General features: G+C 40.8%; 1 protein-coding gene across 1 annotated transcript in view; it reads left to right on the top strand.

Moving 5' to 3' along the window:
• LOC140493888 (uncharacterized) overlaps positions 1-13,695 on the top strand; it is a 110,721-nt gene that overhangs the window by 66,237 nt on the left and 30,789 nt on the right. The window contains exons 18-22 of the mRNA XM_072592883.1: positions 2,471-2,599; positions 4,530-4,601; positions 5,239-5,301; positions 9,764-9,892; positions 11,625-11,753. Coding sequence (XP_072448984.1) covers positions 2,471-2,599; positions 4,530-4,601; positions 5,239-5,301; positions 9,764-9,892; positions 11,625-11,753 — 522 coding nt within the window. The remainder of the gene's footprint in view (positions 1-2,470; positions 2,600-4,529; positions 4,602-5,238; positions 5,302-9,763; positions 9,893-11,624; positions 11,754-13,695) is intronic.

The following is a 13,695-nucleotide window of genomic DNA, read 5'->3' on the forward strand; positions in this document are numbered from 1 at the left end:
ACATTTGTGTAGTGCCAATGTTACATTCCTATAAAGCTGTTGGGCTATAACCTGGTGTTTCGTGAATTTTGATTTTGTCCACCCCAGTCCAACACTGGCACCTCCACATCTTGCCTATTACCCGACTTGCTGCTTACAGGCACAGTCTGTTTCAGTATCACTGAGTCTTGATTGGGACTGAACATTGTGCAAACATTGACAATCATTCTCACTTATGATGGAGCCAGATCTTTGATGAAGCAGCTGAAAATGGTTCAGTGTACATTGACATCAGCCTGCAGTGATATCCTAAAGCTGAAATGATTAGCCTCCAAGAAGCAGCCATCCTCCTTTCAGACTCCAACCAGTGGAGATTTGTTCTCCATTTCACAATATATCCACATTTGGCAGGGCTCCTTGATACCATCCTTGGTTAAATGTTGTGATGTTGTCAAGGACAGTCACTCTCACATGATCTCTTGAGTTCAGTTCTTTTCTCCATGTTTGAAGAAGATTTTATTGCGGTCAGGAACTGCATAGCCTTAGCAGAACCTGAACATCAATGAGTTAGTTGTTGCCTGAACAACTCAGATTCCAGTGTGAAAACTCACTTGATAGAAGATAAAAGTTTATCTTTCTGTTTTGGGTACTGTGTTGGCCAGGCACTAAACATATTCATATGAGACTGCTAATGTTGGTTTGAGAAAAGGAAAGAAGTTAATTTTAATTGAAAGGAAAATCAAACAATGCCATTAATTTTTTAAAGATTCTGTCAAAAGATAGCAGAAAGAAAAATGCAACCCTTTTCCTCGCAATATCCTTCACAAACACTGAACTCCAGGGAAGTATCACTTCTACTTTCCCTCTAAAATTTAAAACTAAACTGGCAAAGTTGCCAATGAAGCCTTTTGGTGTCTTTGTGCTTATTCACTGGATGTCATTCTCTCCATCCTTCTCCAAGACACAGGAACAGGTTAACTGACGGACTTTGCTCTGACCTCACTACTTGTCGCTGCAAAAATTGCCCAAAATTTCATTCCCGCTCAGATGGCCTGAATGTATTCACTGACTAAAAAAGACTGTTCTGTTGGAATGATTCATTTCTTACGGAGTCAATCTGCTCAACCTTCAGTCCCCACTCAATGTTTTCCCTCACCATATCCTCCCTTCCCACTTGAAATAATTTTACTTCTACTTCTCCACAGCCTCTGTCATTTTTCTGTCTGTTCTGTAAGGTTATAACCTGGAATATTTTGTTCCCAGTCCTGACCATCACACAGCCATCTCTCAGTCATGGCTCTTATATCATATCTACAATTTGTATCTGTGTCTTCAGCTTGTTTAATTTATTCCCTATTCTCGATCATATTATAAACTCTGATTTGGACCAAACACTATAACCTGACACTCAGCACTGAAGCTTAAATCACCTGTTTATTATTTCAGTCCAATGAAGTTTAAAGAAGAAATTTCTTATAATATTGCCATTCGCCCTCATGCCTGAATTAGGATTCCAGACAGATTCTTGGCTCTCTGTCATGTTCCTTGAATTGGAAACTAGAATAACCTTTCCAAAAAACACTGAATATTTTAAAGTACCCATGACTGCCCTATTTAGCCTTTCAGATAAGATATTGGTCCCAGGTTGGGGTTCAGGTGCAGCCTATCTCATTTAAATGGAGTCTCACCTGGGCGAAAATAAAACAAGGGGTCTTTGCTAAAAGGAGGAGAAGATAGGCAAAAACATTCCTCAGTCCAAAATTATCCCACAGACATCCTTCCATGTAAATGCTGTAAATAATTTCTTGCATATCGTTAATTTATTTTCATGTTTGTAATTACCTGACACCTGTGGAATCAAGAACTCTGCTTCACCATCTTTCGGTCATCAGTAAATTCAAGTTTCATATTTCTTTAGATCATCAGCCTTACTGATGTCATCTACTACTTGGTGTGAATTAGATGTACAGCATGGAAACAGACCCTTCAGTACAACCCGTCCATGCCGACCAGATATTCCAACCCAATCTCGTCCCACCTGCCAGCACCCGGCCCATATCCCTCCAAACCCTTCCTATTCATATACCCATCCAAATGCCTCTTAAATGTTGCAATTGTACCAGCCTCCACCACATCCTCTGGCAACTCATTCCATACATGTACCACCCTCTGCGTGAAATAGTTGCCCCTTAGGTCTCTTTTATATCGTTCCCCTCTCACCCTAAACCTATGCCCTCTACTTCTGGACTCCCCGACCCCAGGGAAAACACCTTGCCTATTTACCATTTCCCCTTGGAAAGTACCTTGGCTCATTGTACTGCTTTAAGGTGGTGTATAAATGGAAGTTGTTGCATTTGTTTGACAAAATTGTATTTTGGGCTGCTGTGCAGGTATTTTCTTTGGACATCAGCCAAAAGCACGATGACTGGTCCTCCTTCTCCAGTCTGAGGTTTACACTGTTGACACTGTTATTTACTTTGCATGAATGTAGAAACACAGGAAATCCGCACAGGCAAAGACAGCCATGAGGGCAGGACAATGCAGGTCACTGATCGCAGCACCCAAGATCAATTGCAAGATGAAAATAACCAGGAAGCCAAAGGTGGAATTAATCAAGAAGGTAATAATCTCAGGACAATTAAAAAAATTGTACCATACAATTTGGACTTAATGGAAAGGAGTACAGTAACATGACTCTGTTTACAACTTAAAAGGAAAGATATTCTGGGGGAGATACTTTAAGTTCAAATTACTTTAAATTTATTTGTGTTTGGTATGTAAGATCTTCAAGATTTCATCATTCCAAGAATATCTGTGATGATTGCAGTGATTCCTGAAAGTTCATCACGATACCATGACAGTCTTCTCAACTTGCACCTTCAGAACTGTCAGGCGTAGTCCATCTGCCCTTCGTTTCACTTCTAACTTCGGGTCATTCACCTTTCTGTTTTTATTCAATTTTTTTCCCCTAACTCTAATACATTAGCCATTTCCTAATTTTCTACTCCCAGATTCTTTATTGATTTATTTTATGACACTTTACAGTCATTTAACACTTTACAATCATCTAATAAACTTTGAGAGATGCTGGCATGCAATGTTGGAATTCTTGCATAATCTTTTGCATAATAATAATAATATTAATATTATTACTAATCATAATAACAGGCTGTCAAGCTAACGGGGTCTGTTAAAGGAGTTATTTTTTGCTTCTCTTCAGCCTGAGGATATTATTCACAATGGTGGGAAAAGAATGGTTTTCTTGAAGGAATCAAAATTCCTGTACAGAGTAATTTAGTCCCTGACAAACATTTTCAATCACATTTACTGGACTAATTCCAGTAAATATTGTGATAGTTCTTAAATTATTTCATTATAAATATCTATTTCAGTTGTAGAAACTACAGTAGTTGTCTCTGACAAATATACTGTCTCTGCTGTTATTATTGTTGCTTTAAAGATTATTACTTTCAGTTATGATCCTGCAATTTTGGAGAAAGTGAGAACTGCAGATGCTGGAGATCAAAGACAAAAGATGTGGCGCTTGAAAAGCACAGCCGGTCGGACAATATCGAAAGAGTAGGAGAGGTGACATTTCGAGCATAATTCCTTCATCAGAAATGTGGGAATCTCAAGGGAGGGGGAGTGGAGCTGGGGAAGGTAACTAGGAAGGCATTAGGTGGATGAAGGTTGGGTGTGATTGTGATAGGTTGGAGTGCAGGGTGGAGCAGATAGGTGGAAGGAAGATGGACAGTAGGACAATTCAAGAGTGTGGTGCTGAGTGGGGGGGGTTGGATCTGTGATAAGATGAGGGGTGGGGATTAGGAAACTGATGAAATCAACATTGATTCCATGTGATTGGAGGGTTCCAAGGCTGAGGATGAGGTGTTCATCCTCCAGTCGTCATGTTGCTAGGACTTGGTGGTGGAGGAGGCCCAGGACTTGCATGTCCACCCTCTTGAACTGTCCAACCTGTCCAACTTCCTTCCCACCCATCCGCTGCCTTCTCCACTCTGACCTATCACCATCACCCCCCACCTTTCTCCACCTATTGCGTTCTAAGCTACCTTCCCACAGACCCACTCTCCTCCGATTTATCACTCAGCCCCCTCACAGCCCACCACATTCCTTATGCTCAAAACGTTGCCTCTCCCGCTCTGCGGATGCTGCCTGACTGGCTGGGCTTTTCCAGTGCCACACTTGATCTTGAATTTTGTTCAATTAAAGCAAATTAAACATCATTGAACAGTGGCAAACAAATTAGCAATAGCAATTCGATAAAAGATTTCACTTTAATATTTATAATACTTTCATGTTTGATTCTGCAATATTATGCTTCATAATATTTACAACACTTCAATGTTTGGTTCTGTGACATTATAATGAGCGGTGAAAGACTTGAGATAAATGTTTTGTTGGAATGTTATCAGAACTTCATTGTAGATGGAAATTCAACAATAATTTAGAATAGTTTGCTTGTAAAATTATCACATTAAGCATCCAAATCTTTGTCAGCTCACTAATATCAATATTCTCCATTGTTATTAAAGGATCACCATCACCTGAAGCAAGTGAAAATTATCAAAAACCAATTCGTCAAAGGGTTGCTGACTTTGAACAAAGTTAGGATTAATGCCAAAAACACAACTTCCATTCTTACTCAAGTATTCAGTCATATATTCTCCTACAATTAGCTTCCAAATAATCTCAGATTGCTCTTCAATTGTAAAGGAATTTGCAAACTTTACCCAGCCTCAAAGCTTTGTGCAGAATAGAATACAGGACCATGTCAGAATTGCAAATGTACTTGGGAAGTACTTGTTTTTGTCACTAATGAAGACAATTATTTCAAATACAAAAGAAAAATGATTACACATGCTGGAAACCTAAAATCAAAACAGGACAGTCCAGTCATACACAGCATGTAAGGTTAAATCTGTAGTGAGGAACTAAATTAATTTTAACAAATGAATTGATTAACAAATAAAACATAATTGAACAGTGGCAATCGAATTAGTAATAACAATTATATTAAAAGTTTCACTGTAATATTTACAACACTTCAATGTTTGGTTCCGTGACATTATAATGAGCGGAGAAAGACTTGAGATAAATGTTTTGTTAAAATGTTATCAGAACTTCATCATAGAAGGAACTTCAACAATAGTTTTGAATGGTTTGCTTGTAATAACGTCACATGTCGAAAAATCTGAATCTTCGTCAGCTCGCTAATGTACATTTTTTGCATTGTTATTAAAGGACAATCAACACCTGAGAAAAATGAAAACAATATCGGTCAATCAGGTACTTCCTCCAGAAGAAGTAAGTATTCATGCCAAAAACATAACTTCCATTCTGACTTGTGTACTCAGTCATATATTCCATTATAAGCTTCCAAATAATCTCAGGGTGCACTTCAATTGGAAAGGAACTTGCAAACTATTCCTAGTCTCAAAACTTTGTGCAGTATCACAGAATAGAATCCTACACCATGTACTTGAGGAAGTATTTGTGTGATGAAAAGCGTTGTCAACAACAGATAAAATTATTACAAACACAAAAGAAAATGATTGCAGATGCTGGAAACCTAAAATAACCACAGGACAGTCCCGAAACATTCAGCAGGAAAGGTTAAATCTGTGGTGAGGAACAAAATTAATTTTTAGATTACTTACGGTGTGGAAACAGGCCCTTCGGCCCAACAAGTCCACACCGCCCCGCCGAAGCGTAACCCACCCATACCCCTACATCTACCCCTTACCTCACTCTACGGGCAATTTCGCATGGCCAATTCACCTAGCCTGCACATCTTTGGACTGTGGGAGGAAACCGGAGCACCCGGAGGAAACCCACGCAGATACGGGAAGAATGTGCAAACTCCACACAGTCAGTCGCCTGAGGCGGGAATTGAACCTGGGTCTCTGGCGCTGTGAGGCAGCAGTGCTAACCACTGTGCCACCGTGCCGCCCTTTAAGGTGAGGACATTTCACCTCTTCTCATGAAAGATCATTGGATCAAAGCACTCATTCTCGTTGTTTCCATAGACATCACACCAAAGCACTCCTTCTGTTTGTCTCCAGAGAGATTGCTCAGTATTTCAAACTGTTTTCATTATAAAAGTGGTGGTTTTGTGGTGGCTTTGTTTGAGGAGAATACTTTTCACTGTCGGCAGCGACCATTCTCCTCATCCTCATGATAATTTCAGGGAACTATTACATGCACCTGAGTAGTCGGGTGGGTCCCTCGTTCAGTGCAAGTATTAAAAACCAGCATCTTCAACTCGAAGATATCCAAGAGTAAGATCTGCTGCAGCGAGATCACGAGGAGTCACCATGTGAGTTATTGCAGTGCATTTTCTACAGGGTGCACACTGCTGCCACTGTATATTAGTGATGGAGGGAGTTTGAGGTTAAGCTGAGGGCTAAGCTGCCATTCGGGTGGGCTGCTTTGTGCTGGATCTTGTCCTGGTGCTTGAGTGTAGTTAGAATCACACTATCCAGGAAATGGGAGGGTATTGTGTCCTTCTCCTGACTTTTGTCTTGTTAATGGTGAATCAGGTTAGGGTAGTTAGGAGAGGAGTTACTCGTCACAGAATTGAAAGCCTATGACTAATTCTTGGTTTAGATCAATTTCTGGTCAAAAGTTACTGCCAGAATCTTGACAGTGATAGATTCAGCTAATGTCCTTCGATGGCAAGAGAGAAAAAGGTTAGATCCTCCCTTGCTGGAGATAGTAAATGTTTGACATTTGTGTAGTGCCAATGTTACATTCCTATAAAGCTGTTGGGCTATAACCTGGTGTTGTGTGAATATTAATTTTGTCCACCTCAGTCCAACACTGGCACCTCCACATCTTGCCTATTATCCGACTTGCTGCTTACAGGCACAGTCTGTTTCAGTATCATACAGTGTCGATTGGGACTGAACATTGTGCAAACATTGACAATCATTCTCACTTATGATGGAGCCAGATCTTCAATGAAGCAGCTGAAAATGGTTCGGTGTACATTGACATCAGCCTGCAGTGATATCCTAAAGCTGAAATGTTTAGCCTCCAAGAAGCAGCCATCCTCCTTTCAGACTCCAACCAGTGGAGATTTGTTCTCCATTTCACAATATATCCACATTTGGCAGGGCTCCTTGATACCATCCTTGGTGAAATGTTGCCATGTTGTCAAGGACAGTCACTCTCACATGATCTCTTGAGTTCAGTTCTTTTCTCCATGCTTGATGAAGATTTTATTGAGGTCAGGAACTGCGTAGCCTTAGCAGAACCTGAACATCAATGAGTTAGTTGTTGCCTAAACAACTCAGATTCCAGTGTGAAAACTCACTTGATAGAAGATAAAGTTTATTTTTCTGTTTTGGGTACTGTGTTGGCCAGGCACTAAATATATTCATATGAGACTGCTAATGTTGTTTTGACAAAAGAACAGAAGTTAATTTTAACTGAAAGGAAAATCAAACAATGCCATTAATTTTTTAAAGATTCTGTCAAAAGATAGCTGAAAGAACATGCAACCCTTTTCCTCGCAATATCCTTCACAGACACTGAACTCCAGGGAAGTATCACTTCCACTTTCCCTCTAAAATTTAAAACTAAACTGGCAAAGTTGCCAATGAAGCCTTTTGGTGTCTTTGTGCTTATTCACTGGATGTCATTCTCTCCATCCTTCTCCAAGACACAGGAACAGGTTAACTGACGGACTTTGCTCTGACCTCACTACTTGTCGCTGCAAAAATTGCTCAAAATTTCATTCCCGCTCAGATGGCCGGAATGTATTTATTGACAAAAAAAGACTGTTCTGCTGGAATGATTCATTTCTTATAGACTCAATCTACTCAACCTTCAGTCCCCACTGAATGTTTTCCCTCACCATATTCGCCCTTCCCACTTGAAATAATTTTACTTCTACTTCTCCACAGCCTCTGTCATTTTTCTGTCTGTTCTGTAAGCTTATAACCTGGAATATTTTGTTCCCAGTCCTGACCATCACACAGCCATCTCTCAGTCATGGCTCTTATATCATATCTACAATGTGTATCTGTGCCTCCAGCTTGTTTAATTTATTCCCTATTCTCAATCATGTAATAAACTCTGATTTGGACCAAACACTATAACCTGACACTCAGCACTGAAGCTTAAATCACCTGTTTATTATTTCAGTCCAATGAAGTTTAAAGAAGAAATGTCTTATAATATTGCCATTCGCCCTCATGCCTGAATTAAGATTCCTGACAGATTCTTGGTTCTCTGTCATGTTCCTTGAATTAGAACTATAATAACCTTTCCAAACAACACTGAATATTTTAAAGTACCCATGACTACCCTATTTAGCCTTTCAGATAAGACATTGGTCCCAGGTTGGGGTTCAGGTGCAGCCTATCCCAGTATTACAGGTCCTTTCTGTCCCAATACAGGGGCCAGTGCCCCACAAAATGAAATCCCTCTTTCCTCTATCTCTCCTTTAAATATGTGTTTACTTCCATAATTTTCTTATGTCTATGTCAATTCGCTTGAGGTTCAGTTCATTAATTTGCTCCGAATTCCTGATATTCCTTGAACAAGACATGGTGCCAATTGTTGGTCTCAACATGGACTACGACAACTGGATCCTCCTTGTCTCATTCCAATATCCTTTCAAGCTGCTTGAAGATGTCTCTTACCTTGGCACCAGGCAAGCAACACACCAAGCACAACTTTGCTGTCAATGGATGCTATGTGTATGCCTTATTAGAGAATACACCAGTATTATGACTTTTCTTCTTATCTCTCTTCTTCTTCTTCTAATATTATCACTTCCCCCAACTTGAATAGCCTCTTGTACTATGGTGCAGTGGTCAGTTTGCCCATCAGTTGGACCTTCTAGCAGCAGGTGATGGAGAGCACTGACCAACGGAACTGAGCAATGAGGGACATGTTGGGATATGTTCCACCAGCAGGTCATGACAATGAGGGACATGAGGTGGAGCAGTTAAATGGAGTCTACTGGGGGGAAAATAAATCAAGGGGTCTTTGGGAAAAGGAGGAGATGATAGGCAAGAACATTCCTCAGTCCAAAATTATCCCACAGACATCCTTCCATGTAAATGCTGTAAATAATTTCTTGCATATCGTTAATTTATTTTCATGTTTGTAATTACCTGGCACCTGTGGAATAAAGAACTCTGCTTCAACATCTTTCGGTCATCAGTAAATTCAAGTTTCATATTACTTATGATCATCAGCCTGACTGATGTCATGTACTACTTGGTGTCAATTAGAGTCATAGAGATGTACAGCATGGAAACAGACCCTTTGGTCCAACCTGTCCATGCTGACCAGATGTCCCAACCCAATCTAGTCCCACCTGCCAGCACCCAGCCCATATCCCTCCAAACCCTTCCTATTCATATACCCATCCAAATGCCTCTTAAATGTTGCAATTGTACCAGCCTCCACCACACTCATTCCAGACATGTACCACCCTCTACATGAAAAAGTTGCCCCTTAGGTCTCATTTATATCTTTCCCCTCTCACCCTAAACCTATGCCCTCTAGTTCTGGACTCCCTGACCCCAGGGAAAAGACCTTGCCTATTTACCCTTTCCCCTTGGAAAGTACCTTGGCTCATTTTAATGCTTTAAGGTGGTGTATAAATGGAAGTTGTTGCATTTGTTTGACAAAGTTGTATTTTAGGCTGCTGTGCATGTATTATCTTTAGCCAACAACACGATTACTGGTCTTCCTTCTCCAGTCGGAGGTTTACACTGTTGACACTGTTATTTACTTTGCATGAATGTAGAAACACAGGAAATCCACACAGGCGAAGTAGTCCATGATGACAGGACAATGCAGGTCACTGATCACCTCACCCAAGATCAATTGCAAGATGAACATAACCAGGAAGCCGAAGGTGGAATTAATCAAGAAGGTAATAATCTCAGGACGATTAAAAAAAATTGTACAATATAATTTGGAGTTACAGGAAAGGATACAGTAATATGACTCTGTTTAAAACTTTAATGGAAAAATAGTAGAGAGTCTGGTAGAGATGCTTTGTGTCTGAATTATTTTAAATTCGTAAAGTAAAACTCTCTCAAATTGACAATATGCATAGTATTTAAGATCTTCCTGATTTTCATTATTCCAAGAATATATGTGCTGAATGCAACTTGAAATTCAATGGCATTTTCCTTTTGCACTTCCAACTGATCAATCGAAGACTCCCACATTTCTTGCCCAGCACACCTAGACTCATAGAGTTATGGAGCTCTACAGCATGGAAACAGACCATTTGGTCCAACTCATCCATGCCGACCAGATATCCTGAATTATTCTCGTCCCATTGGCCATCATTTGGCCCATGTCCCTCTCAACCCTTCCTGGTCCTATGTTCAACCTTTTAAGTGTTGTAATTGTACCAGTCTCCACAACGTCCTCTGACAGCTCAATCCATACGCTCACCACCCTCTGTGCAAAAAACCTGCTGGAGAGTCACCGACGTGTTCATGCTCCATGCTATTATCTCTGGGGTTTCGCAAGGATCTAGTCTTGTCATTTTCTGATTTTTTTGTCTACAGGCTGCTCCTGAGCAACTTCATCCAAGTACAAAATTTCAACTTCTGGATCATGTACACTCTTCACTCAGCTCGAACTCACCTCCACAACTGTGCACCCAACTACTGTTACTGCTTTGTCACACTGATTGGTCAGTACTAGAGAAGCAGAAATTTGCCTCAACTAAATAATGGGAAGGCTCGATTTCTCTCTCTGATAACTGTCTCAAGCTGACATCAAGATAAGTTTTCCAAACGTGCACTTTATCACCAAGGCTACCAACTTCCATGTTTGAAACATTGTCCAAATCTTTCTCTGTGTCAGTTTGTTTGCTACTAAAACACTCATCCATGCTTTTGTCACTTGTAGGGTTGACTATTCTAGTGTACTTTCAGCCAGCTTCCCATCTTCCACCCTCTTGAAGTGTAAGCTCAAACAAAATCTGCACCAGTCCCAACTCATACCAATGTCTGTTTGCCCATTACCCCATTGCTTACCTTTGGCTTCAGGCCTGGTCATTTTCAAGCTTGTTTCCATCTCCTGCCCTTGTGTCATTGTTCCCTGTATTATTAACTCTCCCTGTCTGTTTAAGAGGGCCACACTCCTCCCATCTTGGATTCTTGAAAAAAACCTAGGAAATTGTTCTACCACCGATGGTTGGGCCTTCAGTTGTCAAAGCCCTAATGTCTAAGATTTTTGCTATATTTCTCTTTGCCTCTACTTCTCACTCTTAGGATGCTTCCTAACTGCTTCATTTACCAAACCTGTGTGTGATGGACCCTCCAGCAGCAGGTGATGATGGTGTTGGACAGCACTGAGCATGGGAGCTAAGCAGTTTGTTGGGACATCCTCCATCAGCAGGTCATGACAGTGTGGGACATCAGCTGGAGAAAGTGAAACAGAGTCTCTCTTGGGGAAAAAACGAGGTGTAAAAAGGGGAACAGATAGACAAAGGAATATCTCACCCCAAATATATCCCACACGTTTCCTTCCCTGTAAATGCTGCAAATCCTACCTTGTATATCCTTAACTGAGTTTCATGTGTGGAATTACCTGACACCAGTGTTTATACTGTTGACATTGTTATCTACTTTGCATGAATGTAGAAACACAGGAAATCCGCACAGGCAAAGAAAGCCATAAGGACGGGACAATGGAGGTCACTGATCACATCAACCAAGATCAGTTGCAAGATGAAAATAAACAGGAAGCTGAAGGTGGAATTAATCCAGAAGGTAATAACCTCAGGATGATTAAAAAAAAATTGTACAATATAATTTGGAGATACAGCAAAGGAGTACAGTAACATGACTCTATTTGAAACTTGAAAGGAAAGGTAGAAGATAGTCTGGGAGAAAGACTCAAGCTGCAAATTATTTGACGTTGATACAGAAAATGTCTCTCAGATCGACTCATGTATCGTATTTTGGCTGCTCGAGATTTTCATCGTTCCAAGAATATCTATGATAAATACAAGTTGAAATTCAATTGCATTTTCCCGTTTCCAACAGGTCATTCCAAATGTCCCCCAAATTACTTGCCCAGTACACCTGCACTCATAGAGTTATTGACCTGTACAACATGGAAACGGACCCTTTGGTCCAACTCATCCATACTGACCAGATACCCTGAATTGTTCTAGTCCCATCTGCCAGTATTTGGCCCATGTCCTTCCTAATCCTTTCTATTCATATACTTATTCAGATGCCTTTTAAATGTTGTAATTGTACCAGCCTCCATAACCTCCTCTGGAGGCTCATCCCATACATGCACCACTCTCGGCATGAACACATTGACTCTTGGGTCCCTTTTAAATCTTTCCCCTCTCACCTTAAACCAATGCCCTCTAGTTTTGGATTTCACCAGCCCACCAACTTGGTTATGCACTCTATCTATGCCCTTCATGATTTTATAAACCTTTAGAAGGTCACCCTTCAGCTTCTGACACTCCATGGAAAGTAGCCCCAGCCTATTCAGCCTTTCCCTATTGCTAATAAGTCGCCGACCCCAACAACATCCTTGTAAATCTTTTCTGAACCCTTTCAAGTTTCACAAAATCCTTCCCACAACAGATAGATCAGAATTGAATGCAGTATTCCAAAAGTGATCACAACAATACAGCCACAACATCACCTCCCAACTCCTATACTCTGCACTGACCAATAAAGGCAAGCATACTAAATACCTTCTTCACTATCCTGTCTTGTGGGATTCTACTTTCAGGGAACTATGAATCTGTGACTCCAAGGTCTGTTTTTGTTCAGCAACGCTCCCCAGGACCTTACCATTAAGTGTGTTGGTCCTGCCCTGATTTGCCTTTCCAAAATGCACCACCGCGCATTTGTCTAAATTAAACTCCATCTGACACTCCTCACCCCATCAGCCCATTTTATCAATGGCCTGTTGTACTATGAGGTAACCTTCTCCTCTGTCCACTACACCTCCAATTTTGGTGTCATCTGCAAATTTACTAACCATAACTCCTATGTTCACATGAAATAATTTTACAAAAATGCCAAAAAGCACTGGAACCAGCATCAATCCTTGTGCACACCGCTGGTCACAGGCCTCCAGTCTGAAAAGCAACCCTCCACCACCCCCCTCTGTCTTCAATCTTCAAGCCAGTTCTGTGTCCAAATGGCTAGTTCTCACCATATTCCATGTCATCTATTCTTGCTAAACATCCTACCATGAGGAACCTTGTCTAACGCCTTACTGAAATCCATACAGATCATGTGCACCACCCTCATTAATCCTCTTTGTTACTTCTTCAGAAAACTGCATCAAGTTAGGGAGACATGATTTCCCACACATAAAGCCATGCTGACAATCCCTAATCAGTCTTTGAGTTTCCAAATACATGTAAGTCCTATCCCTCAGGGTTCCCTCCAACAACTTGCCCACCACCAATATCAGGCTCACCATCAATAGTTCTCTTGCTTTCTCTGACCACCTTTCTTAACTAGTGGCACCAGGTTAGCCAACCTCCTATCTTCTGTCACATCACCTCTGACTATTGATGATACAAATATCTCAGCAAGGGGCTCTGCAATCACTTCCATAGCTGTGCACAGAAGTCTAGCGTAAACCTGGTGAGGCCTTGAGGATTTACCCACTTTTGTGCGTTTTAAGATGTCTGGCACCACCTCCTCTGTAATATGGACATTTTTCAAAGTT

Source organism: Chiloscyllium punctatum, chromosome 22, assembly GCF_047496795.1.
Source record: "Chiloscyllium punctatum isolate Juve2018m chromosome 22, sChiPun1.3, whole genome shotgun sequence".
In the NCBI taxonomy this organism is placed as follows: Eukaryota; Metazoa; Chordata; class Chondrichthyes; order Orectolobiformes; family Hemiscylliidae; genus Chiloscyllium; species Chiloscyllium punctatum.